At 39.1% G+C, this 26,328-nt stretch overlaps 2 protein-coding genes across 3 annotated transcripts in view; one reads left to right on the forward strand and one right to left on the reverse strand.

Annotated features, from left to right (window-relative positions):
- The first annotated feature begins 17,817 nt into the window (after positions 1–17,817).
- Positions 17,818–26,328, forward strand: part of ARP7 (actin-related protein 7) — a 65,768-nt gene continuing 57,257 nt past the window's right edge. The window contains exons 1-3 of one of the 2 annotated variants that reach the window (XM_086794000.1): positions 17,818–17,995; positions 18,082–18,309; positions 19,007–19,148. In XM_086794000.1, the coding sequence (XP_086650126.1) occupies positions 17,918–17,995; positions 18,082–18,309; positions 19,007–19,148 (448 nt within the window). In that variant the 5' untranslated portion in view covers positions 17,818–17,917. The remainder of the gene's footprint in view (positions 17,996–18,081; positions 18,310–19,006; positions 19,149–26,328) is intronic. The other variant, XR_015265227.1, reaches the window with a different exon arrangement.
- On the reverse strand, positions 21,235–22,768 carry LOC147605269 (uncharacterized). The gene is made up of 2 exons (XM_086794405.1): positions 22,098–22,768; positions 21,235–21,977 (listed from the first exon to the last, which is right to left on the reverse strand). Exons 1-2 carry the CDS (start codon positions 22,233–22,235, stop codon positions 21,516–21,518), a joined length of 600 nt encoding a protein of 199 aa, XP_086650531.1. The 5' UTR covers positions 22,236–22,768; the 3' UTR covers positions 21,235–21,515.

A 26,328-nucleotide genomic window follows, 5' to 3' on the forward strand; every position in this document is an offset into this window, starting at 1 on the left:
CCGTGTAGTATAGTAGTGTCAACTTGTGTCGCTGACCATCATGATGACCCTATTACTAGCAAAGCATAATGGTGCTTGGGTAGCAATAGTCCATTTATGCCCCAAGATCAAATCTGCTTCCAACACATACTCAACCACATAAAACTTACACGTAAGGGAGTTAGATTCTATATACATTGTCTGTTCAAAGTACCCCAAACATGGCATGTTCAAGTCTTGTGTGAATGGAATTCTTTCAGGATGAGCCATGAGTGTTGGTTGACCTAATATCCCATAACTCAAGAGTCATAAGATTGTGCTCTCGTTGTGGATAAAGATGTGCTTGGATTGTGGTGATTTTATTGGAAAGTTCCAATCCAACCATAACTCTTAGGATATTCTGAGTAAGATATGTTGGAAGTTCCAGCTCCTCTAAGGTCTCTTGCTCCCGAATGCCTACAAGAGTGTTTAAGGAGACTATTTGCATGGATTCATCAATTGAATACAATGAGTCACGTACCCAAGCTCCACCAAGGATGGAATTTGGGGTAACATGGAATCTAAATTCTACATTTCTACCAATTGTTTGAGTAGCATAGCTAAAACACGCATCCTTTAATGTTTTGTCCATTGGCACCTCTTACAAGACCATTGCCTTAGGGATGATTTTAGGTTGTCCCAATGACACCCAAGTGTCTATTGTCATGATGTTATAACTAGCTCGAGGGCTAATCAATGTGCATTTGCGCTTAACATCATTGCCCTTAGGGAAATCTAACCATACCACCATGATAGAATCTTCAAGTGGAACCATGGAGTTTTATTTTTTGTTTTAGCTTCAGATCCCATTTCGGTTCCATATTCCCATTCGCTTTCATTCTCTTCTTGACTCATAACTTTTTCAAGAGTGCCCAATGTGTACAATGGCACACTCCGTCCATTGACAATTTTAACTGAGGTATGTTTGGAAACTTGCGAATCCTTATAGTCCTATTCTATGTAGCTCTTTATGTCTTAGTACAACTCATGTTTAGCCTTTAAAGGTGTTATGGCTCACCCCAACCCCCCTTGAAACACATCCAACAAGAGAGTACCTGGTGAACCTCTATTACTATTGTGAGGATCTTTCCAATGGCCGAGCTTGTAACCCTTGAGGTCTTCAAGCTCTACAACTCCTTGAGAAGAAATTCCACCGCGCCTCCCGTAACAAGCGTTATCACACCGCCACATTGCACTACGTGTACTTGTCCCTCCTCTCACCTCACTTCACTCACACATTCACTAGCATGCATTAGAGAGAGAGAGAGATTAGCAAGAGCAAGAGTCTATTGCACAATGGGAGAGTTCCTTGTATTATGAGAGAGAGATTAGCAAGAGCAAGAGTCTATTGCACAATGGGAGAGTTCCTTGTATTATGAGAGATATTCACTTATATACATGGCCATAAGTATTCACACGCTTAAATTTTGGCCGGCCAAGCACTTTAGGCCATAAGAGACCTAAGATGGTGGTTCTTAGTTCCTCATCTGATTCATTGAAGTGACATTTATCATTTGAAGAAATTGGCCTTTGATAATGTCCCTTTTTATGGCAGGATTCTTGCCAAATGTTGTTGAGTAGGACTTGTTCTTGCAAGCTTCTTCCCATGTGCTTTTATGCTTTTATGTATATTTAAGTGCTCTTATGAAGCAAATATACATGAAGTACAAGAATTAAGTCACATAGACTCTTATTGATTTGCTCTTATTGAAGTAGCCATTTATTGGTGAGGCTTAAAAGAATTACGTTGACTTGTGAGGCTTAGATAGATATCTTCACAAAGGATTAGATATCATTGTGTTGTGAAGAGTTGTGTTTGGAGAGGTTTGCAATTTGAAGGAAAGTTCCAAGCGATGGGTTGTACCATTGACGAGGCTTTTTTCCACCATGGCCCCCCCATCCAGAGAAGTACTTGGAAAGTTATCGATGGTGGTGAGGCTTTGGTGCAAATGTCCTCCAGTGCATGAGTATGGATATGTACCCATGGAGTAGCTGCTACATTAACTTAGCTAAAATAATAGTAAGTTGTACGCTTAACAAAAATGTAATGGCTTTTTGAAGATTGTTGGGAGTTGTTTATGATATTCTACCATTTTTAGGTATTCCATATGTGTGGCTTCCTTGTGTTTGTGTCCTTTTTTTCTTTTTTTGCTATCACCTTGCGAGCAGCATGTTCTTGTTTCTACCTCCTATTTTAGAGAATAGGTTCTTAGGTCTGTCGTGTAGCTTCTACACTTACGCTTCTCATCCAGAGGGGTGAAAAGATCATTTCTAGTTTGTCCTTAATACGCTCATAAGTCTCCATTTTGTAGACATGGGAATTGATTCTTGAATATGTGGCTCAATTATTGTTGAGGCGGTAGGTATAGCTTTTGGTTGGTTACGACCATTGGGTTGAGTGAACACACAAGCTCTTGTGTATGTGTTATATGTAGTACGAGAGAGGTTGAGTGGCTTTCTTGGTTTTGCATAGGTCTCCATTCTTGTCCAACTTTAGGTGAAGCTGTTGGGGTTGAAGTCAGTGGTGAGGCTGTCTTCACTTTGTTCGATTTTGGCAACCATATGGAGGTATTACCATCATAATACCCTTGTTGTTGAAGCATGTTCACAGGCACCCATCTTTGATGAATATTATGAATTGGTTGAGGTTTCTTTCTTTATGTAGGCTTAGGGGACTTTTTGACGCGCTTGGGAATCCCAGATTTGGTATTGCCTTGATAGTAACAGCGAGTCATGAAAAACGACAACAAAATCATGCAAACGACAACTCAACTTCATTTTTTGAAAAAAACCCAAAAATATACCTTTTTTAAAAAATTTATGGAGACAAAAGACACACTTTCATATCAAATATTTTTTAAAAAACACTACTTTTGTGAAAAAAATGCATAAAACATTACTTACATTTTACTCAACCCAAAAACGTCCAATAAAAAAAAGAATTACAAAAGAGAAGAAACTCTTCTAATCAACTACGAGTCATTGGACCTTTTGCTTAAAAATATCAATTATTTTCTAGTGCAAGTGTCAAGAAGTTTTTTTAACTCAAATCCATACACAACAATTTCTATATCATGCAAATTAAGCATGTTCACACGTCGACAAATTTCACTTTTCTTTTCTTTTTTTGCTTTGTTTAAGCATTTCTAGATCATACTTTCCCTTGAGCACGGATAAGTTTTTTACCAATACACATTTCTACACTGCGTATTGTACGTAGTGTGTTATCAACAAACTGATAGGTGATAAAATTGACATTACTTTTAGACCCAATTTAATTTTATGAGACTATTACATGGGGTTAGTGCATTGTGTAAGAAAATAAATTTTCTTTGTAATGAAAGTTGATCCAATGGTTGAATTTAAGCATATTTTGATATTAAGACATGTAGGTTTATGGAGTCCATGGCCATAGAAGAAGTTTATTAAAAGAAAAGATGTCTCCAGATTTAGATATAAATCCAACGATCCAAACAGTCAAATTTTAGATTGTAGTGAGTACTATAATTTATCAATTTAATTAATTTTGATTTAATAATTTGATTTAGAGTAATAGTCTTTGTAAAACCAGTTTTCAGTTTATAACGGTTAGATTTTGAGCCATTAAAATGATAACAGTTGTTGTATTAAAAAACTGATGGAAATTTGGATTTCACTTTGTTAACAAAGTGGATTCTGGAATCCAAAATTCCATTGAGACTAACATTTCTATCGTGACATCAAAATTTTTGTTTTTAAAAAAAAGAAACTTTGGTTCATAATGAATGAAAATTTCACTTTTATTAGATGAAAAATTTAGTCCGTCAAAAAATTCCGTTGACGAAAAAAATTTTCGTCAAAAAACACCATCGAAAATTATCGACAAAATTTTTTTATCAAAATTCCATCGACGAAAAAAAATCCGTCAACAAAAATTTGGATTCCAGAATCCAAGTGGATTCTAGTATCCAATTATTTATCGACGGAATTTTTTTCGTCATTGAAATTTTTGACGAAAATTTTTTGGTCGACGGAATTTTTTGGTCGATAGAATTTGTTTTAAAAAAGTATAATTTTTGTTCATTATGGACCAAATTCTTTTAAAAAAAATGAAAATTTCACTCTTACAATAGAAATGTTAGTGTGTCCAAAGTTTTGGATTCTAGAATCAATTTTTGTCAACAAAGTGGATTCTGGAATCCAAATTTTCATCAATTTAAAACGACAGATGATGTCATTTTCATGCTTCAAAATTTAACTATTATAAACTAAAAACTGTGTTTTTTGAAAGACGATAACTCTAAATCAAACTATTAGATCAAAATAAAGTAAATTAGTAAATTGTAGCACTCACTACCATCTAAAATTTGACTATTTGGACTGTTAGTTTTCTATCTGAATCTAGAGAAATCGTTTCTTTCAATAAGCCTCTTCTATGGCCATGGACTCCATATACCTACTTATCTTAACATCAAATATATGCTCTAATTCAATGATTAGATGAGGTGAAGTTAGTTAAATTTTTGGAGGAAAAAAAGTACATTTTTGTAATTCTAAGTAGAGAATATATTATACATTACATAGACATGTGTGAATTATTAGTAGTTTTAAAGAATATTAGATATTGTATTGACCTTGTTTTTTCTATTTTGTTATTTGACACAAAAAAGTGAAAAAAAAAATTTACCTTTAAACTAGCAATATGTACATTTTTAAAAAGAAGTTTAAAACTATGCTTATTTTGTAAAATTTCTACATACATTTCTCTTCAATGTCTCTAAAAGAGTGTAAAATTAATCAATATTGTGCTTGCAGTAATCTTTTTGGTACCCAAACCTGTTGAGATGTTGGAGTTCTTTGAGGAACTCGCATAGGCTTTTGTGGACGGTATTGTGGAGTACTTTTATTTTTCCTTGGCCTCTGAGGACGATATCTTAATTTTGTCTGTCATGGTGGAGTTTTCTTTTTGGTTAAAGTGGAATGTTGTGGGCCCTCCTTCACATTGGTTGGCGGTGAGATTACGGGTTTGAGACTCATGGGCATAGTTGACGATGAGGCTGGAGTCTCTTATGGAGTGGTTGTCAATGATGAGGCTTTTGAGCATATTTCCATCTCCTTTGGTGAGCTTTGTCGATGAAGAGGCATTGGCTCCAAGGCTTTTCCTTTGAGTTCCTTGTTAGAGATGGATGGTTGCGCTTGGGGGAACTTCTTAGATGTGGATTACGAGGTTGTGGCATTGGACTTTGTTGTGGTGAGGATGGAGTTGAGGGGGCAGATGCTTTATCGGAGCCATTGATGCAGATGGTAGGTTATTGTTTAGAGGGGCTTCTGTGGAAGAGGCTTGTAACTTTTTATGTTCGGCATCATATAAATCCATTAAGATTGGATCCTCTTTCTAGCAGTATGGTATTGTCAACTTTGTGTCATTGACCATCATGATGACCCTAAAGCACAGCGGTGCTTGGGCAGCAATAGTGTATTTATACCCCAATATCAAATCTACTTCCAACACATACTCAACCACAAAAAACTTACAAGTAAGGGAGTTAGTTCCAATATGCATTGTATGTTATAACTCGAGGGTCGTGAATTATGCTCTCATGTTGGATAAAGCTATACTTGAATTGTGGTGAATCTAGTGGAAAGTTATAATCCAACCATAATTCTTGAGATATTCTCAGTAAGATATGTTGGAAGTTCCAACTCCTACAAGGTCTCTTCTTCCTGTAAATAGCAATTTCACAATACCTTTAGGAGTGGTCAAGGTAAATGTTTGCATGGATTCATCAATTAAATACAATGAATCACTAACCCAAGTTCCACCAAGGATGACATCACACTCAAGGGAATCTGGGGTAACATGACATCTAAATTCCACATTTCCACTGATTGTTTGAGTAGCATAGCTAAAGTAACTTGGAACTTTAATGTTTTTTCCATTGGCACCTCTTGCAAGACCATTGTCTTTAGGGATGATTATAGGTTATCCCAATGACACCCAAGTGTCTATTGTCAGGATGTTATGACTAGCTCAAGGGCTAATTACTACACGTTTATGCTTAACATCATTGCCCGTAGGGAAATCTAACCATACCATGAGTGATTGAATCTTCAGGAAGAACCATGGATGTTTCAGATCCAATTTTGGTTTCATATTCCCATTCACTTTCATCCTCCTTTTTATTTTAGCTTCAGATCCTGTTTTGGTTTCATATTTCCATTCACTTTCATCCTCTTTTTGGCTCTCAGCTTTTTCAAGAGTACCCAATGTGTAGAATGGTACACTTGGTCCTCTCATAATTTTAACTGAAGTTTGTTTGGAAACTTGCGAATCCTTACAGTCATGTTCTATGTAGCTCTTTATGTCTTGGTATAACTCATGTTTTGGTTTCATATTTCCATTCACTTTCATCCTCTTTTTGGCTCTCAGCTTTTTCAAGAGTACCCAATGTGCAGAATGGTACACTTGGTCCTCTCATAATTTTAACTGAAGTTTGTTTGGAAACTTGCGAATCCTTACAGTCATGTTCTATGTAGCTCTTTATGTCTTGGTATAACTCATGTTTAGCCTTTAATGCAAGTGTTGACGCTATGCTTGCCGCACCACGAGAGAAGAGCAATCCTCAAAATGAGGATTTGAAAGACTGCTTTCTTTAATTTCATAAGGGATTCATCGAATTCCTCATGTGCTTTTTAAACCGCATTATTCGTGCAATATGCCTCTAATGACTCTTCTTGGCTTAATGAGTTCATTTATGTAGGGAGTGTGTCTTCCTCTTGAAAGGGGAAGCAATACTCCTCTGGTTTTTGTATTTGGGTTGCTTTTTTAGGTTTGACATTATAAGGTTCAATCACAACTAGTGATCCTGTATGACACTTAACAACGCTAAGCATGCTTTCTTGAGCTTGCTTTTTGCGTTGCGCATATGTCATGTGATCGCAATTTTCAAGTCAGGTGTTAGGCGGCTTCTAGTTTCTTGATTGGTCTATGAGGTGCACCTAGTGATGACGAATCAGAACTTGGTTCATCCTCACTAAGTGACGTACTATAACTTGTATCATTTTTTAACTTTCTTTGGATCGTTAGGTTTTCATTAGGTTTCCTGTGTTGCACATGTGGGTGTTATGGTTTGTGTGGTGGTAGCCTTTGAGGGTGGATGCTTCAGCATCATGTGTAGCTTTTGGCTCTTTTGGGTGTATGTCCTCCACAGGCTCTTCTTCCATGTCCTTTATTTCAGCTTTGGTTTTGATAGTTTGTTGCCCCTTATTTTTCTTGGGTTTACAAGGTTTTGCTTTCTCTTTTGGTTTTTCTGCTTTAAAGCATGTTCCTCTACCCATTTCGAAGTGTTTTCTTTTGCATTCTTTTTTATTGTTTATTGTGCCCTTGCTTGTAAACGTGCAAGCACATTCAAGGGTACTGTGGATAATTTTTCGTTTTATACACTTAATATGTTAAGAGTTGTATTATGTGAGATAGGTTGCAGGGAAGCAACTCGCCTTGGGCAATCTTGCAATATGTGATCTCGATGACACATTGTTCACATATGGGTTACAAAGTGTTAGTGAGTGTGGCCACCATGGAAGTATTCCAAATTGTGCAATCTGCTACTTTGTGCGGTCCACGACAATAGAAACACTGAAGTGTTTGCTTAACTGCTTCCCGAGTAGTTTCTACACTTTGGACCGTTTTTGCATGGGCGATGGAGGTTTTGAGTTAATTGTAGGTGAATTGGGACATTGGGGTGTCATGGCCACAGGTTTTTCAATAAATATAGTACAAAAAAATAGGCGCCTTATATGCACAATGGGGATTGGGATGGACGTAGTGATTGCTCTAAACATAAGTCATCTTGCCCATCACTTGGAGAGGCATTAAGGATGGTTGGTTTTGAGGGGGCTTATCCTCTCTTGGGGATTTTGGTTCAAGCCTTTTAAGCAAGGCTACATAGAATTCAAGGAATGACAATTCTGAGATCTTTAGCCATTGCTTCACATGGTTTAGATGAAGAGCATCTCGTATCATGATCATCCTCCATCATGTTGTTATATAAACATGTTGCTTCTTACAACATTGATCAAGTTGTGTAAGCTATTATTCTCTATGCCCATTATGAAACATTTCTTCAATTGAGCATCATTTAGTTTCTCCCATGGCTCACATCGTGAGTCCAAGAGTTTTATTCTCAAAGGATAAAGTCTCTAATGGTTTCGTTTTGTTTACGCTCAATCAAATAGAGTTCACTTGTTGCACTCCACCAATCACCTTGTCTTGAGAAGCCGTGGATAAAGGTTATTTTCAAGGTCCTGAAGTTTGTCTTGAGGCATCAATGTGATGAACCATCCAATTAGCCTTTCCCACTAAGCATAGGTTCAACACATGTACCTTGGTGGGGCAGTTTGGATTTCCAAAGGCTTCGCATCGTTGTTCAAACATTTATATGAATTGAATAGGATCAATCGTTCCATCATATTTGCCCATGATCTTGAAAATCTGTACGGCCATGTGTTGAGTCACTGATGCCGCGTGTGAGTGCTAATGTAGGTAGGGACTCACTCAGTCCTTGGGCAACCCCCCTTCCTAGATTAGTCAGTACATCCAAGGTGTGGGTATCTAGGGTTTGAATGTGTTCCAAAAGGAATTTGGAAAAACTTTGTGTGAGAGAGTTGTAGTATTTTTGGAGTACTACAACTTTGTCTCTTTGAGTTTTTTATGATTTCGTCGTTTAGACACTCAAAAAGTAGCTCGAATACGGTTTACAATCGTTTTTGGGCTGTTTTGAGCAAACTTTTAGTGCTTTAAGGGCCGTTTGTGTCTCGATTTCCGGATCAAATTTTGAGGAAATTGGTCGTAGGCCAAAATGATGGATTTTGTGCTCAGACACTCACAAGACCAATTTCGAAGAGCTCGATGCCAGCTTTTTGATAAGCACTAGAGCACGTTTATTGGATTCACAATCTAGGAGATATGAGCCTCCAAACAAAGCTATTTTCCATACACTTTTTTTTGGGCCAATGGACCCCTTTCACGACGTGAACCAACAAGGTGCGGTTCATGACGTGAAGTGGACTTCACAGATTTTATTAATTTTTTTTGGGCGTGAGACCTTAACGTGTGAAACGTCCGATTTTTTATTTTCATGTTTGCCACAAGGACTGTTTCACAATGTGAAATAGGTACGGTTCACAGCATGAATTGTGGGTGGTTAAGGGATTTTTTTTTTTGCGTAAGACCTTAGCGCATGAAACGTTCGATTTTTCTTTTAGGTGTGAGACCTTAAGGCGTGAGACCCTTAACACATGAAAAGTTTGATTTTTTTTTGCATAGGGGTTGTTTCATGACATGAAACAACAAGTACGGTTCATGGCGTGAACTGGGTGGTTCACGGATTTTTTTTTTAATAGCAGGTACGGTTCATGGCATGAACTAGGTGGTTCATGATTTTTTTTTCATATGGAGGCTGTTTTACGACATGAAATAGCATGTACAGTTCATATGGAGGCTATTTTACGACATGAAATAGCATGTACAGTTCACGGCATGTTTTATGACATGAAACAGCATGTATAGTTCACAGCATGAACTGGGTGGTTCACAGATTTTTTTTTAAGTCTAGAGGGAAGTTCAAATTTCCTTGTTTGGGAGAAATATTTTTTGAATTTTAAATTGGGGAGATATGGGCATTTTTCCAAAAAGGCAAGTGGGAATCAAAAAAGTCAAACCTTTTATGATACACCGTTACACCCTTCATCAATGACTCCCAAAATGGACAATTTAATAACTCATTGGCATCTTTTTATTCAATTCTCATTAGCCTTAATGAGTTATGTAAAAAAGTGTTTAGAAATTAATCAAAGATTAATCCTTTCACTAATCTTTCTCCCTTTTAGACTAATCAAGGGCTCTAATTAACCAGTAATCATTAATTAATTCACACCATTGAGCACATCATTGAATAGAACATGAAATTGCCAAGGTATGTGTCTCAACTAATGTGTAAGTTAATCTATAATTTAAGATTCATTAAACTCTTAATTTTAGTCTCTTCTCTTTATGCAAAATAAAGCAAAAAGAGAGAAATTCCTCCAATTAACAAAGAAATTAATGTAATCAGGGGTTTTGATGAATCTAGATGCTCTCAAAACACTCAAAAACACTAATTTTGACCTTTTACATGATCAAATTTGATCCCAAAAAATAAAAATTTTAATCTTTTTTCCTCTAAAACTAGATTAATCACCCTTAATGTCAAAAACCAATCAATTAAGGAAGATTAGTCCATTTCAAGGTTTTTTTATGATTTTGAAATTTTTTTAGAGAATTAAGCTACTCCTAATGCTTGCTAACACTCTAATGCATACAAACCAAACAAAAGACATACAAATCAATCAAAAATTAATGATTCTAGCTCTATGTTTAACTCTAAAGAAAGCTAAAAATCACTAAAAATTACATTCTATTGCATTTTTTGATGCAGTGGAAGAAAACAATGCCTAATACACTCTATGTGCAAGCCCTAGGAATATTAAAAACTAAATTAACAAAACAACAAAAACAATGATTTAACCTAAAAATTAAACAAAAAAATATTCTTTATAAAACAAAAAAGAGAGCTATTCTCCACCAAATCACACACAAAACTACATCTTTTTTATAGGAAACCATTAATTAATACAATGGGCAATGGTTAATGCATAGATAAGAGAAAAACAATGGAAAAAGCCAAGGGATGATTCCCCAACCGCTACATCAAAAATGTTATGGCTCACCCTAACCCTCCAACAAGAGATTACCTGGTGAACCGCAACTATCATGAGAGGATCTTTCCAATGGACGAGCTCGTAACCCTTGAGGTCTCCAAGCTCTACAACTCCTTGAGAAGCAATTCCACCACGTCTCCCGCAAGCGTTGTCACACCACCGCATTGCACTACGTGTAGTCGTCCGTCCTCTCACCTCACTTCACTCACACACACTCACTATCATGCATTAGAGAGAGATTAGCAAGAGCTCTACAACTCCTTGAGAAGCAATTCTACCACGTCTCCCGCGAGCGTTGTCACACCGCCGCATTACACTACGTGTAGTCGTCCCTCCTCTCACCTCACTTCACTCACACACACTCACTATTATGCATTAGAGAGAGAGATTAGCAAGAGCTAGACTCTATTGCACAATGGGGAGAGTTCCTTGTATTATGAGAGATATTCACTTATATAAATGGCCATAAGCATTCACACTTACTTAAACTGTGGCCGACCGATCACTTTAGGCCATAAGAGGCCTAATGCTATTACAATGACTACTCTCATAATACATCCATGAAGTACATAACTTGGGACTTCATCCTAACTTACTACCACACACTCTTGAAGTGGGAATCACCATAAATATTCCATCAAACCATTACGAGTGCCCGGCCAAGTTGTAGATTTGGACACCATTGCTTCGTATCTTGAATGTATGATCTTTTGGTGTATCTACCTTGACTCCTTGATACAAGATAATGGTATTAGCTCTTGTTAACCCTAGGAATGGGTTAACAAAAGGTGCAAGTATTGACCCTATGCTGGCTTCACCATGAGAGAAGATCACTCCTCCAAATGAGGATTTGAGAGATTGCTTTAATTTTGAAAGGGATTCATCGAATTCCTCACATGTTTTTTCAACCGCATCATTCGTGCAATCTACCTCTTATGACTCTTCTATAAAGAGTACATCTTCCTCTTGTATTTTGATTTCTTTTGTAGGTTTGGTATTATGAGGTTTAATCACAACTGGCGATCCTGTACGACACTCAACAATGCTAGGAATGCTCTCCTAAGCTTGCTTTTTACATCGCATATATGTCATGTGATCATGATTTTCAGTTTGGGGTGGTTGGGCGAGTTCTAGTTTCTTAATTGGTCTATGAGGTGCACTGAGTGACGAATCAAAACTTGTTTCATTCTCACAAAGTGACGTACTATAACTTTTTTCATCTTCTGACTTCACTTGGATCTCCAGGTTTTCATTATGCTTGCCCATGCGATGAAAACGAACCTTCTTTCGGGCTTTTGTTTCATGTGTCACACATGTTGGTTTTGTGGTTTGTGAGATAGCCTTTGAGGTGGATGCATTCACATCATGTGTAGCTTTTGGCTCTTTTGGGGTTAGGACTGCCATGAGGCTCCTTTCCCTTGTCCTTTATTTCAACCTTGGTTTCGAGGTTGTTGGCCTTTGTTTTTCTTGAGTTTATAAGGTTTTGCTTCCTCTTTTGGTTTCTGTTTTAAAACATGCTCTTCTATCCATTTTGAAGTGTGTTCTTTTGCATTCTTTTTTTATTGTTTCTCGTGCCTTAGCTTGTAAGCGTGTAAGCACATTCAAGGGTACCGTGGATAATTGCTCGTTTTGCACACTCAAGATGTTAAGAGTTGTGTTCTGCAAGACAGGTTGCATTGAAGCAACTCGCCTTGGGCAATCTTGGAATATGTGATTGATACCAAATCATTCACACACGAGTTGCAAAGTGTAATTGTAGGCATGGAAATATTCCAAACTGTGTATTCTACCACTTTGTGTGCGGCCCACGACAATACAAACACTGAAGTGTTTGCTTAACTTCTTCTGGAGTAGTTTCTACCCTTTGAACTTTGTTTGGTTGGGAGATTGAGGTTTTGAGGTAATTCTAGGTGAATAAGGACATTGAGGTGGGTCGTGACCAAAGGCTTTTTTACAATGTATGCAATATAGAAAAATAGGCCTACTATATGTACATTGGGGATTGGGATAGACGTAATTATGGCAATGAACACAAGGAACTTTAAGGATGTTTGGTTTTGAGGGAGCTCATCCTCTCTTGGAGATGCCAGTTCAAAGCTTTTAAGCAAGGTTGTATAGAATTCAGGGAATGATAATTCCAAGATCAATTTTTCTTTAGCCATTGCTTCACTTGGTTTGCTTCACTTGGTTTAGATGAGGAACATCTCGTATTGTGATCATTCTCCATCGTGTTGTCATCTAAACGTATTACTTCTTACAACATTGATCGAATGTTTCCGGATTGGATACAATAATCAAGTTGTATAAGCTATTTTACTTTATGCCCATCATGAAACATCTCTTTAATTAAGCATCCTTTAGTTTTTTCCCATGGCTCACATTGTATAGAATTCAGGGAATGATACATCTGAGATCAAATTTTCTTTAGCCATTGCTTCACTTGGATACAATAATCAAGTTGTATAAGCTATTTTACTTTATGCCCATCATGAAACATCTCTTTAATTAAGCATCCTTTAGTTTTTTCCCATGGCTCACATTGTATAGAATTCAGGGAATGAGGTGCACCCTTCGCTGGGTCAAATGAGGGTTCGTTTGTCCTAATTAAAGTGCGTGCCATTGGTGTCCCAGATGGAAGTCGAGGTCTCAAAAGCGCATGTGAACGCCCTCTTAGGATGAACTTTTCTGGAAAAAGTGTATGCCAGTAGCATCCCAAATGGTAGAGGAGGTCTCAAAACCCATTTTCCATCACCATGTTAAGATATATATATATATAATTGAAAAGATTTTTCTTGTTTCTCACAGTCCGTTTTTGAATGTGTTCCCAAAGGAATTTCGAAAACTTTGTATGAGAGAGTTGTAGTATATTTTGAGAGCTCGAATATGGTACGCGGTCTTTTTTGGGGCTATTTTGGACGATTTTGTGTTTCAAGGCCCGTTTTTGGCCTTGATTTCCAGGTCGAATTTTGAGGCTACTGGTCGAAAGTCATAATGATGAATTTTGCCCTCGAACGCTCTAGACCAATTTTGAAGAGCTCGATGCCGGCTTTTTGGTGAACACTAGCACGCGTTTATTGGATTTACGTTTTAGGAGATATGAGCCTCCAAACAAAGCTATTTTCTAAACTCTTTTTTTTTTTGCGCATAGGCCTGTTTCATGACGTGAACTAGCAGGTCGTGTTTCATGCCGTGAAATTAATTTACACCATTGAGCACATCATTGGATAGAGCATGAAATTGCTAAGCTATGTGCATCAACTAATGTGTATCAACTAATGTGCATCAACTAATGTGCATCAACTAATGTGTAAATTAATCTATAATTAGAGATTAATTAAACTCTTAATTCTAGGCTCTTCTCTTTATGCAAAATTAAGCAAAAGAAAGAAACATTCCTCCAATTGATGTAATTAGGTGTTTTGATGCAGCTAGATGCTCTCAGAACACTCAAAAACACTAATTTTAATCTCTTGCATAATCAAATTTGTCCCCAAAAAACACATTTTCTAGTTTTTTTTTGCCTCTTGAATTGGATTAATCACCCCTTAATGTCAAAAACCAATCAATTAAGGAAGATTAGTTGATCTCAAGAGTTTTTAAATGTTTTTGAGAATTTTTTTAAATAATTAAGGTACTCCTAATACTTACTAACACTCTAATGTATACAAATCAAACAAAAAAACACACAAATCAAGCAAAAATTAATGATTCTAGCTCTATGTTTAACTCTAAGGAGAGCTAAAACTCACTAAAAATTGCATTCTATTTTATTTTTTTGATGCAATGGAAGTAAACAAAGCCTAATATACTCTATGAGCAAGCCCTAGGAACATTAAAAACCAAACTAACAACAACATAAACAACTAAAAATTAAGCAAAAAAAGCATTCTTTACAAAACAAAAAAGAGAGCTATTCTTCACCGTCACACACAAATCACCATCAAAACCACATCTTTTTCATGGAAAACCACTAATAAAGACAATGGGCAATGTGTAGATTAGAGAAAAACAATGGAAAAAGCAAGGGGTGATTACCCGGCAGTGGCGCCAAAAAATGTTATGGCTCACCCAAAACCCCCTTGAAATACATCCAACAAAAAGATTACATGGTGAAATGCAACTATCGTGAGGATCTTTCCAATGGCCGAGCTTGTAACCCATGAGGTCTCCAAGCTTTATAACTCCTTAAGAAGCAATTCCACTGCACCTCCCGTGAGCGCTGTAACACCGTCGCGTTGCACTGCGTATACTCGTCCCTCCTCTCACCTCACTTCACTTACACACACTTACTATCATGGATTAGAGAGAGCTTAGCAAGAGCAAGACTCTATTGCACGATGGGAGGGTCCTTTGTATTATGAGAGATATTCACTTATATACATGGCCATAAGTGTTCACACTCACTTAAACTGTGGTTGGTCGGACACTTTAGGGTCACAAGAGGCCTAATGCTATTACAATGACTACTCTCATAATATATCGATAAAGTACATCACTTGGGACTTCATCCTAACTTACTACCATATGCTCTTGAAGTAGGAATTGCCATAAGTATTCCATCGGACCATTACGGGTGCGCGTCCACGTTGTAGATTTGGACACCATTGCTTCATATCTTGAATGTATGACCTTTGGTATATCTACCTTGACTCCTTGATGTAAGATAATGGTGGTAGCTCTTGTTAACCCTAGGAATGGATTAACACTAATGTCTAAACACATGAATGCAAACCTTTTTTTCTCCTTGACCGGCCTTAGGCCCAAGATCCTCCCCGTAGTTGCTAGATTTTCACCACCTACTATAGGCACTTAATTATCTGCCCATAGGTGATGCTGCTGAGGAAGCACCAAGGGGGTTTTGAACCTAGGACCTCTTGGTCCTAGGCAAACACCTTCACCACTTGAGCTATCACCTCATTGGCACATAAATGCAAACTTATATAAAGAAATGTACAAAAACAAAGAGTTTAAGCTAAAAATTCTAATAAATTAAAAGAGGGATTAAGAAAAACAAAGAGAGAGCACAAAATCTGGAAAGAAAAGAAGAAATAAGCATCTAAACCCAATGCTAAAAAAGAGAGAGCATAAAATCAAATCAAAATCTAGAAAGCAAAGCATAAACAACCATCTCAACCTAGTAGTACGTGTTTTCACACTGTGCCACTGCTCCATGCCAAGTATATGTGTTATGGAATGAAAACCACGATTAGTAAGCATGTGTTTCCTGGTAATGACACCATATATGTTTAGCCTCGTGTGTGTGAGGATCGTGAAGGGACTCACCAAATGCCAAGCTCTCAAAGGAGCTTCACCATTTCTGTGCCAAATGCTGCTTCTCAAGTGGATCTTTTGTACTCGTTGCCACGCTAAGACGGCTCTTGGGTAAAGTAGCTATGACTAATGTGGTTGTTGAAGGCTCATTGTAATGCCTAGACTTGTAAAAGAAGAAGAAGGAAGAGTCCATGAGGTCTAGAAGAGGGCATTACCTTCCCAAACCCTAAGCAATGCCATACCCGTCGGAATGCTCAGTGATTAATGAGACAACGGTTGTGAGAAACAAAATGTAGAAGTGTAGAGAGAGAGAGAGAGAACCTATATAAACTTTAGTATATACACGAAGATCCGATACAAAACTGATGTGGGGGGAAAGGGTGGTATTTATACCACCCTATAGTGCTGGTCGGCCAGGTTTAAAACATCCAACAGGGTGTACAGATGGACTGAGAATAACCAGTTGACTAGCAAAGGACATCAAGTCGGCCAAGACAGAGAAAGTCGGCCAACACAGGACAGTCCCCATGACCAAAAACCAGCGAGAAAAAACACGAAAAAATGGGAAAAAACGAAAAAAACTCTTGGGCGGCACACCCACAACAAAGGTTCTCATTGAGTAATATGTACAGACAGGAGATGACTACTAATAATACCCACATACACTCACAAAGTGTTGCAACAAGGAAGAAGGAGAGTGGAGAGAACACTCAATTCTATTACATGAACAAACATGAGGAATTGGCTTTTAATTTTTATAAGCCTTTTTGCACTAGGTCGCCCAAAGAGTAAGTGACCCGATTCTATTGCAAGAATGTTAATCGAATGAGTTATAAACATAGGGAATTAACTTTATACTTTCCAAGCCTTTTCTCACTAGGTTGCCCAAGATCAAGCACCCAAAAATATAAAAGGTGTGAATGCCTTTACTCACAGGACCAACATAATGCATAGCCTGGCCTTTAGTAAAAACCTTGTCCACCCATTTTAGTAAAGATGTGAACACACATAAATAACGTGCTTTTCCTTGTTCTCTTCACAAATGACCTTCTTGTCATTCAAAGGGCTTCACGAGCCACACACCGCCCATACTCCATGAAACCAGAGAGAATTTGTCAAGCTTGTGTCCTGCTCTTGGGCGCTAGGAATGATGTCAAGGGTGCCCGAAACATAGTCCTAGATAACCTCCCATTCCCAAAGCCAAAAGTCCACAAATCTGTGAATCCCAAAAATGGTGACAACCTTAACGCGGAATTAAGAAGAGCAATTCTCAACACGGGTCTAGCCATAATCGTTAAGAAGCAGAGATTGTGTTGGTGGTCGTGCTAGTTGTAAGGAGAAGATAGTGTGGACTATGCACTTACAAAGAGAGCCCATCATGTTGTAGTTGGAGTTTCAAAAAAGAAAAGATAAGTAAAAAGCTTCAATAATAAATAACTTTATTCTAGCATGTCTAAGTGTTTAAGATCCTTAAGGGCTTCTTCATATTGGGGATATACATAATGGTTGAAATATTTGATTATAAAAGTACAAGGTTAAGGAGAATGTATAAATGAGAGGGGACCTGACGAGGGGATGACTAGGAGGTCAAGTCATCTTCTTAACAAAGGGCAACATTGGGTAAACTTCATGAAACAACACCTTTTTTTGAATGACCACCCTTTCAACTTTATCTCTAAGCCTTTCCCAAATAACACGTTGCTTTGGATTTAGGTTTAATAAACCTCTCCTTAATATCATAAAATAAGTTTGAAGTTGGGTTTGATAAACCTTTGCTTAATATCATAAAATAAGTTTGGATTTGGTTTTGATAAACCTTTGCTTAATATCATAAAATAAGTTTGGATCCCCTTAAAATAAGTTTGACACAAATTATACAGTACGAGAAGCCATGGAGCCGATAGTGTTAGACGTTGGTTCGAAACTCGTCAAAGCCGGATTTGCATATCCGGACCAGGATCCCTCCATGGTACCCTGACTCTTAGGCCAAAGTCAGAATTATGGTTGCTTCACAGTGATAATCTGCCCTTAATATGGTGTACTTTCTCTGTGCAGGTGTTTTCAACAGCTATGGTGAAGGTCAAAGAGGACGAGTCAGAGAAGGCAGAAAGCGAAGACGAGGAGTTTGCACTGGAAGATACGGTGAACCCCATAGTGAGGGGCATGATCAAAGACTGGGATCTCATGGAAGACCTCTGGCGCTACATTTTCTACACAGGTTTAGGTTGGGAAGTTGGAAATGAAGGCCAACTCCTGGTCACAGAGCCCTTGTTAACACCTAAGGTACAGCCCCTCCCCCCATAACTTTTTATATCTAGCAGCATTTATTTCATACAAATCCATAAGGGACATGTTGGCCGCAGGGTGGGTGTTTCCTACGCCCTGGGGTAGTTTTTATGCACCCCGCTTCACAATTTACAACACTACACTCATATGACCTATTGCAATGCAAACACAGTACATACGGCAACGAAAACACACAATTGTATTTCCGTTGTATGGGTATACTCATATGACCTATTTCTAATGCAAGCACATAGTACATACGGCAACAGAAATATCAATTGTATGCATTGTGTTAAATATAAATACACAGTAGTCATTGCAAATGTATGATGCATGTGACATCCTCTCCTCTTTATCTTTGGACTGGAGGCTGTGGTTTTGTCGATGACGCATTGCGTAGGTCTGAATCATCCATGTGGTGATCAAGTCTGTTTTCAAATCTTATAGTTAAAACCAAAACCAAAATCAAGGAAGGAGTTTAGGAAACCTTTGTATTTGGTTTGAAGCTATAGCTGCATGGCTATGCTGGCTATGCCAATTGATTCCAACTCTCTATGTGCTACATGTTTCTTTTAATGCTTCACTTTTTGTGCTGGCTTGTTGAAATAACTAAGCCTTTGTTTCTCTACCATTGGTTGTTGATATATCTCAAATTCAGCTTATCAATCAGTAAATAAATTTTACAAAATTGCAGGTGGCAAGAGAAAAGGTGGTTCAAGTCATGTTTGAGACCTTCAATGTCACTGGGCTATATGCTGTTGAGCAAGCCGTGCTTTCATTATATTCAGTGGGGAGGATCTCTGGCTGTGCTGTTGATGTTGGCCATGGGAAGACAGGTATGATTTGTTTTTGTGCGTCACTTGGCCAGAATTTGATCATGTCTCCATCTTTTCAAACTTCTAATGTAACTTTCAGCTCTCAAGCCATAACAATCATGTAGTGTGACCAATTCTATGGTCTATTCGTGCAATGTAAATATTTTTGAGACTCTCCTCTCTCCTTGATTTTCTATGTTAAGCTGTGTTTGCAAGTCAGAGCTAAGCATGGCAGATAGCTGTTTATTGACAAAGGTGGAGAGTGGGGGGGGCATCAAAGCTGTAGGGGTAATTTGTTCAGATGACAGCCATCTCATGGTCTTGGCATTATTTTTATTATTTTTTCTCAAGAAGAGATCCATCTATTATGCAGAAAACTGAGTCGATGAGAGACTATGTCTCTCGCCCTGAAGCACTTAAATTCAAGATGCAAACTTCGGGAAAGATTGATAGATGATCAATTGTTACCTTGTTTCGGGAGAGGGATCCGTGTCACGTGCATCCCGCACTTGGATGCCACGTAGACATAGCTGAACAAGGTGCAGGACTTGGAGTGGAAATTGGTCCCATGTGAGTCTAGTCCGAGACGAGTCAGCCAGGGTTCCACTCTATGCGTCCGAGGTCAGGTGTACTGTGTGCATTGTCTAGGTCATAGTCACCAGAACGTTTTTGAGTTTTGAAACGTTTCGAGTTTTGAAGGTTTTTTTTTGAAAGGTTTCATCCGTCACCTACAAAACCGCAAGTTTTGATATATATATATATATATGTGTATATATATATATATATATATACATGTATATATATATATATATATATACATGTATATATATATATACATACATGTATGTATATATATATATACATACATGTATGTATATAGATATATACATACATGTATGTATGTACATACATGCATGTATGTATGTACATACATGCATGTATGTATGTACATACATGCATGTATGTATATATAATATATACATACATGTATGTATATATTATATATACATACATGTATGTATATATATATATACATACATGTATGTATATATATACATACATGTATATATATATATATATACATACATGTATATATATGTATGTATATATATATATATATGTATGTATATATATACATACATGTATGTATATATATACATACATGTATATATATGTATGTATATATATATATATATATGTATGTATATATATATATATACATACATATATATATATATATGAAATTTTAATTTATATATACGTAGTAGAGGGAAGAGAGAGGAAAGAGAAGATCAGGGTAAGGAGGGCAAAGAGGGGGAGGAGGAGGAGGAGGAGAGGGGGCAGCAGTGGCAAGTGCTCATTGCTTAGAGGGCACAGGGGGTAGCAGTCGACAGCAAGGGGCACAGGGGGCAAATGTGGGGTGTTGGGGTCTCCAGCGTGGGCAGATGTGGGGCTTGGGCGCAGCAGCGTGGAGACTTACAGTAGACTCGCGCGAAGGTGAGGCGGTGACAGAAGCGCGCAATGGGCAAATCGGGGGCAGTCGACATCGCACGCGTTTTTTGGGAGAAAAAAAACGAAAAAACAAACTTTTAAAAGTGAACAAAATGTTTTGTCAAAGGTTTTGAAGGTTTTGTAGAAATGTTTCGCAAGTTTCGCCAGACCAAAATGGATTTTTTGGTGACTATGATTGTCCTGCACATAAAGTAGTGCTAGTCCGTATTGTGAGTCCCTTTGGAATGATGCCAGATGATCTGTGTATCTGGTTTGCAACTGGATGCCGGGCGTCTGTAAATGCATGTAGGATTGCATGTAGAAAGGGGCTAGCCTATAAGGCTACCCCAGAACCATAGTTGCCAGGCATTTCATGAAACGTGTTTCAGAAACGTTTCATTCATTTTCTAGAAGTTTCAAAAACGTTTCATACAAAAAGGGGGGGTACAGGCCTCAAAATTTATATACAGGTTTATAATTTGTTAAAAATATGTTGCCTTCCCTGCCTAAAACAATATTAAACATGCATCATTTACACATTAAAACATGTTTACAAGCTAAAACTAAAGAATCTGGGTGACCCAATTACAGTGGGCACCCAACTGAGTTACTGACCAATTGGTATAAATAAATTGGCAACATCAAGAATCAAGATTTGGATTTCATCATCAATAATGGCAACTACTCAATAATGGCACTCAAAGTGATCACAAAAAGTTTGAATCTTGAGCTGATATAAAAAAAGTAAACTGAAGTCTGAAATACACAAAGTAAAGCATGTTGAAGCCTGAAACATGCAATCATGCATGAATGATGACAAATAGTAAACTAGAGGAGCTTGATAGCCCCAAAGACTAGAGTCCTCAATATGGAGTGTGGGCACTGCCAATTGGGCACTCAATCCTCAACATCCTCGATGTCCTCATTAGTACTCTCCTCGGTAGACTCAATGTCACCCTCAGAAGAGGATGATGTTGGCTCAACTGCCGCACTCGTCTCAACTGCTGCACTAGTACTAGCACCTCTTGATAATGCTACTGTAGATGCTCGTGTGCCATGAGCAGGTGCCATCAACTCCTCATACAACATAGCATATATGTCGCGCTCCTCGTGAGGAATCTTTGGGACATCTTTCATCTTCTCAATGTCGATTTTATCGACATTGACCTGACAAGGCTCTATCGGATTTCCCGACTGCTCAATTAGGTGGAGATCGCAATGGCAATACACCAACCGCTCCAACTGAGGAGTAGACAACCTGTTCCTCTTCTTTGTATGGAAGAGGGCCCTTGTGCTCCAGTTCCTCTCAACAGGACCCGAACTGCAATCCTGTGAGAGGACTCGAATGGCGAGGCGTTTCTGCCTTCGAAGTACAGAAACTGTGTAAGTACAGGCCCCAGGGTACTAAAGTCTAAGTATAATCATCATTGATCAATGTATTATGTAAATAACAGACTTGTCTTTTAGAGTTGTACTCACCAAGTGAGGGCTACTGATCCCATACTTCTCCCACCATGAGACTGGCTGAAGCTGTCTCTCTCGCATGCATGCAGTTTGTCTACCAAATGCGTGGCTGGCATTACGATACACTAGCCACTCATCCTCCAAGCGTCTCATGAGCTCCACGTCTCCTCCTGTCCATTTCTGAATGCAATCTTGCCATCCATCTTCCAACTCTTCATTAATATACCGGGCCTCACTACACCAGAGAGGGTGCAATATGTGGGCAACCGCGTGGATTGGTCTATGGAACCAATCCCACCGGTCATTCCAAACCCGTCGAATGTCCTCAACCCTGAAAATTAGCCATGAATGATCAAAGCTATTAGCTCACTCCTACAGGCTACGATAGATCATAGTACGATACAACTTACAAGTTACAACAAGAAGGCAACTAGTTGGAAGTTCAGTACCTCATCTGTCAAGAGAGTGCATCGGTTAAGAGCCTCTCCAATCTGGTTCATGAACTCGTACAAGAGTCCAAGAGTGCTGCCCTCCATGTCAGTGATGTGAAGAACACTATAGAATGGTTGAAGAGCTCTCGATAAAGCTTTTGCATCCTTCCACCAATCTTCTTGCATCACTCTGCGTGCAAAAGCAATTGCCTTCGGGTGCTCATGGTCCTCCCAACTCATCCACTCTCGACTAACCACTGTGCACATGAGTCCTTGTCGGACTCTCACTACCCTCTCAACCACAATGAACATATATGCAAACCTGGTTTGTGAGGGCTTCAAAAGCTCAAGGTCACTATTGGCACGAAACATTGCCAGGACCTTGGGCCTCTTGGTAACAAAAAGCCTAGATATATATACACACACACACACACACACATATATATATATATATATATATATATATATATATATACATGTGTATACACACACACACACACACACACACACACACATACATATATATATATATATATATATATATATATATATATATATATATATATATATATATATTTTGCACACTTCTTCAGTATTGTGTGTTATATTCGTCATGAATGATTGCTGAATTCTGAGCATTGAAGTTACCGATTTATCCACGAAGCTTCCGCACGTTATGATCCAGACAGTTCTTGCTCTCTCTGCTCATCCTCTCACTGGCCGGTTTATCAGATGGATGTAATGGGGACTTGTATGAGGAGGCCTATGTTGAACAGTCTCCAGGTTTTCAAGTTTCTGGATTGAGGGTAAGGTGTATGGATTGCGAGTACTTTATGGTTTGAAACAGGCACCGAAGGCATGGTATGATAAGATTGATGCATTCTTCTTTCCCTTGGCTTCCAAAGATGCTTTGTTGACAACAATCTCTACGTCTTTGCTCAAGATGCTTTGATCTGTTTGATTGTCTTATATGTTAATGATTTGTTGATCACTGGCTCTCAACTTATGAAGATTGAACAGCTCCGGTTAGATTTAGCTCTTGCTTTTGCGATGATTGATTTAGGACTTCTTCACTACTTCCTTGGTATGGAGGTCTATTAGAATCCTGGCGGAGTTTTCCTTAGCCAGTACCAATATCTACAACAGCTCTTGGATACATTTGGGATGACAAAGTGCTGTCCTCTTTCTTGTCAGATGGATCCAAGAAGATTCTACTCCCTTCTTTGAGGACAATACACAGTACTGGAGGCTTGTGGGTTCTCTTATTCACTTGACTTATACCAGGCCTGACATTTCTTACAGTGTCAGTGTTCTCAGTTGGTTCTCTTCCACTCCTCGACATTCTCATTGGTAGGCCGCTCTCAGGGTTCTTCGATGATTATTTGGTACCTTGGACTATGGTCTCTTTTTGAGAGGAGGCACTGAGCTTGTTGGATGCTCTGATGCCAATTGGGTAGGTGACCAGGATACTAGGTGGTCCACTTCTGGTTATTGCTTCACTTTAGGTTCTTGTTTCATTTTTTGGCAATCCAAGAAGCAGGATAGAGTCTCAATTTCTTTTATTGAGGCTGGGTACTGGGCCTATTTGGATACTTGCTGTGAGCTATTATGGTTGATGCAATGTTGAGTAACCTTGATGTTCTTTCGGACTCCTCTGTTCACATTCTTACAGATAGCCAGAGTGTCTTGGCATCAGCTCGAACTTTATCTTTTCATGGCAGGACCAAACACATTGAGGTCCACTTTATCTTTTCATGGCAGGACCAAACACATTGAGGTCCATTTTCACTTTGTTCGTGAGCTGGTCACTGGAGTATTGTGCCTCTCAGGACAACCTAGTTGATCTCTTCACTAAACCTCTTCCTCGAGATTCTATTGATCAGCTCCTGACCTGTATGGGAGTTTGTTACGTCCGAGGGCTAACCACGGTTAAGGCCCTCGGGTTGGGTTAACCATAGCTTGGGGTTAGGCATCTTAAGTGGGGGGGATTAGTAGCTTTTATGAGACGTGCTATATTTGGCTCTTGGTTTATAGGGGGTCTATATAAGTCACTTTATGGGTTGGTTTGAGAGAGAGCTCCTCAGACGCGGACTCGAAGCCTTGAGACTACTCCGTGCTTACATCCGGTGAGTGGATGCCAGGGACTTTGCACGTGGAGCCATGTCTCGGATGCTACCGTTCCCCTGGGGTGAGCTTGAATGGCTATATAGTTGGGCGGTGAGCTTGATGCCATGTCCTTATGTTTCCATGCTTATGCTTAATCGCAGGATTTATCTGGTTGGGGCTTTACATGGTATCAGAGCCAGACCTGCTCCGATTAAGCTTGGAAATTTCCGAAAGGAGGAGAGGAGAAAATCCGTCGCCTGGACCTTCCGGAGCTTAAGTCGTCGGGTTGCTTTTTTCCTTTCCAAGGTTTGGGTGGTATGGGACGCTTGGACGGAAGGTGGGGAGTAACTAGACTTGAGGGAGAAGATCGGTGTGGTTGGATGTGTGGGAGTTTTGCAAAGAACTCCATATCCATGTGAAAAAGCAGAGGGTAAGCATCGTGCTTTTTGGTGCTTTTTCGAGTTTTGTATGGGGGAATTGTTCGCCCTAAAACTTTATGTTTGTACCCATCGTCGTGTGCTTTTGCGTCTCTAGGTTTCTTTTTCTCCATGGCTGAACTATTAGGGTTTCTATACGGGCTGGTCACCCTGTCTACGGGTGGTATGCGTAGATTTGAGGTCGACCTAGAGCTCCTGTGAACAGCCCTGCTGACCGCCATGAACAGGAGGAAATTGGGGTGTGAAGAGATGAGCATGTGTGGAGGTTTTGACATGTGCAGGGAAGGCTGTATGGGCGCTGTTCAGAGCACACAGAGAGGGGCTGTGAGCCGATTCAGGCTGTCCTGAGTGACTGCCCATGTGTGGTTGTGGTATCCATGTGTGGGCAATGGGCATTCCCGGGTGTGAAGGGGGACGCCCCATAATTGGGCTGGACGGCCAGGATATGGGCGCATATCAGTAGGGGCCAAGTACTCCATATATGGCATGTAGGTGTGTGGGGTGTGAAAAAGCACATGTGGTGCTTTTTGCCTAAAACAGGTCGATTTGGAGCTTTTCTAGGGGGCGCACAACTGAGATGCTTTTTTTGGAACCAAGTATGCTTTTTTGGGTGTTTAGTCACTTAAGCACATAGAATCCTGAAGTCGACCAGAATTTGTGCTTTTTGACACCCCAGAACTGCCTGCTTTTGGGTTTCCTTCTTGTGCATCACTTCTCTCCTCTGCTTTCGCCTGGTTGGAAAAGTTTACACCACCACCTCAAACTTCTACTCTCTTTACAAGTGCTCTTTCTGGACTGATTCATGGCTGAATACATGGATACCTCGGTTTCATCTGTGGAGGTGTTTGGACCTTTGTCAGCTTCTCCCGCAACAACTCAATCTGGAGTAACTACAGTATTTGTTGCTCCTACGCAAGGTGGTGGTACAGCTCAAATCAGCCTATGTTGTTGGCTTCTCACAAAGGTCCTTCCACCAGGCAAACGCCTTATATATACCTAGATGAATCCAAGAACATGCCCAAATTCACCTTTTAGGAACGTGCATGTTATAGCTGAAGCATAATTTGAATCTGACTAATACGTTGAGCATCAATGTATCTGCACAGAATCCAGATCAAAAAAGGCGGTCCACTTCACAACCAACTATCCAAGTAAAGCTCCTCGCACTCTTTCTTCTCACCGGAAAACGATTCCAGATGAAAAGGCACTTGCAAAGGGAGGAGGATTACTAGCCGAAGCTTGGGGAGCCCAGGAGTGTAGCTCCGTGAGTTG

Source organism: Cibotium barometz, chromosome 60, assembly GCF_041138505.1.
Source record: "Cibotium barometz isolate CiBa-2024 chromosome 60, ASM4113850v1, whole genome shotgun sequence".
Lineage (NCBI taxonomy): Eukaryota > Viridiplantae > Streptophyta > Polypodiopsida > Cyatheales > Cibotiaceae > Cibotium > Cibotium barometz.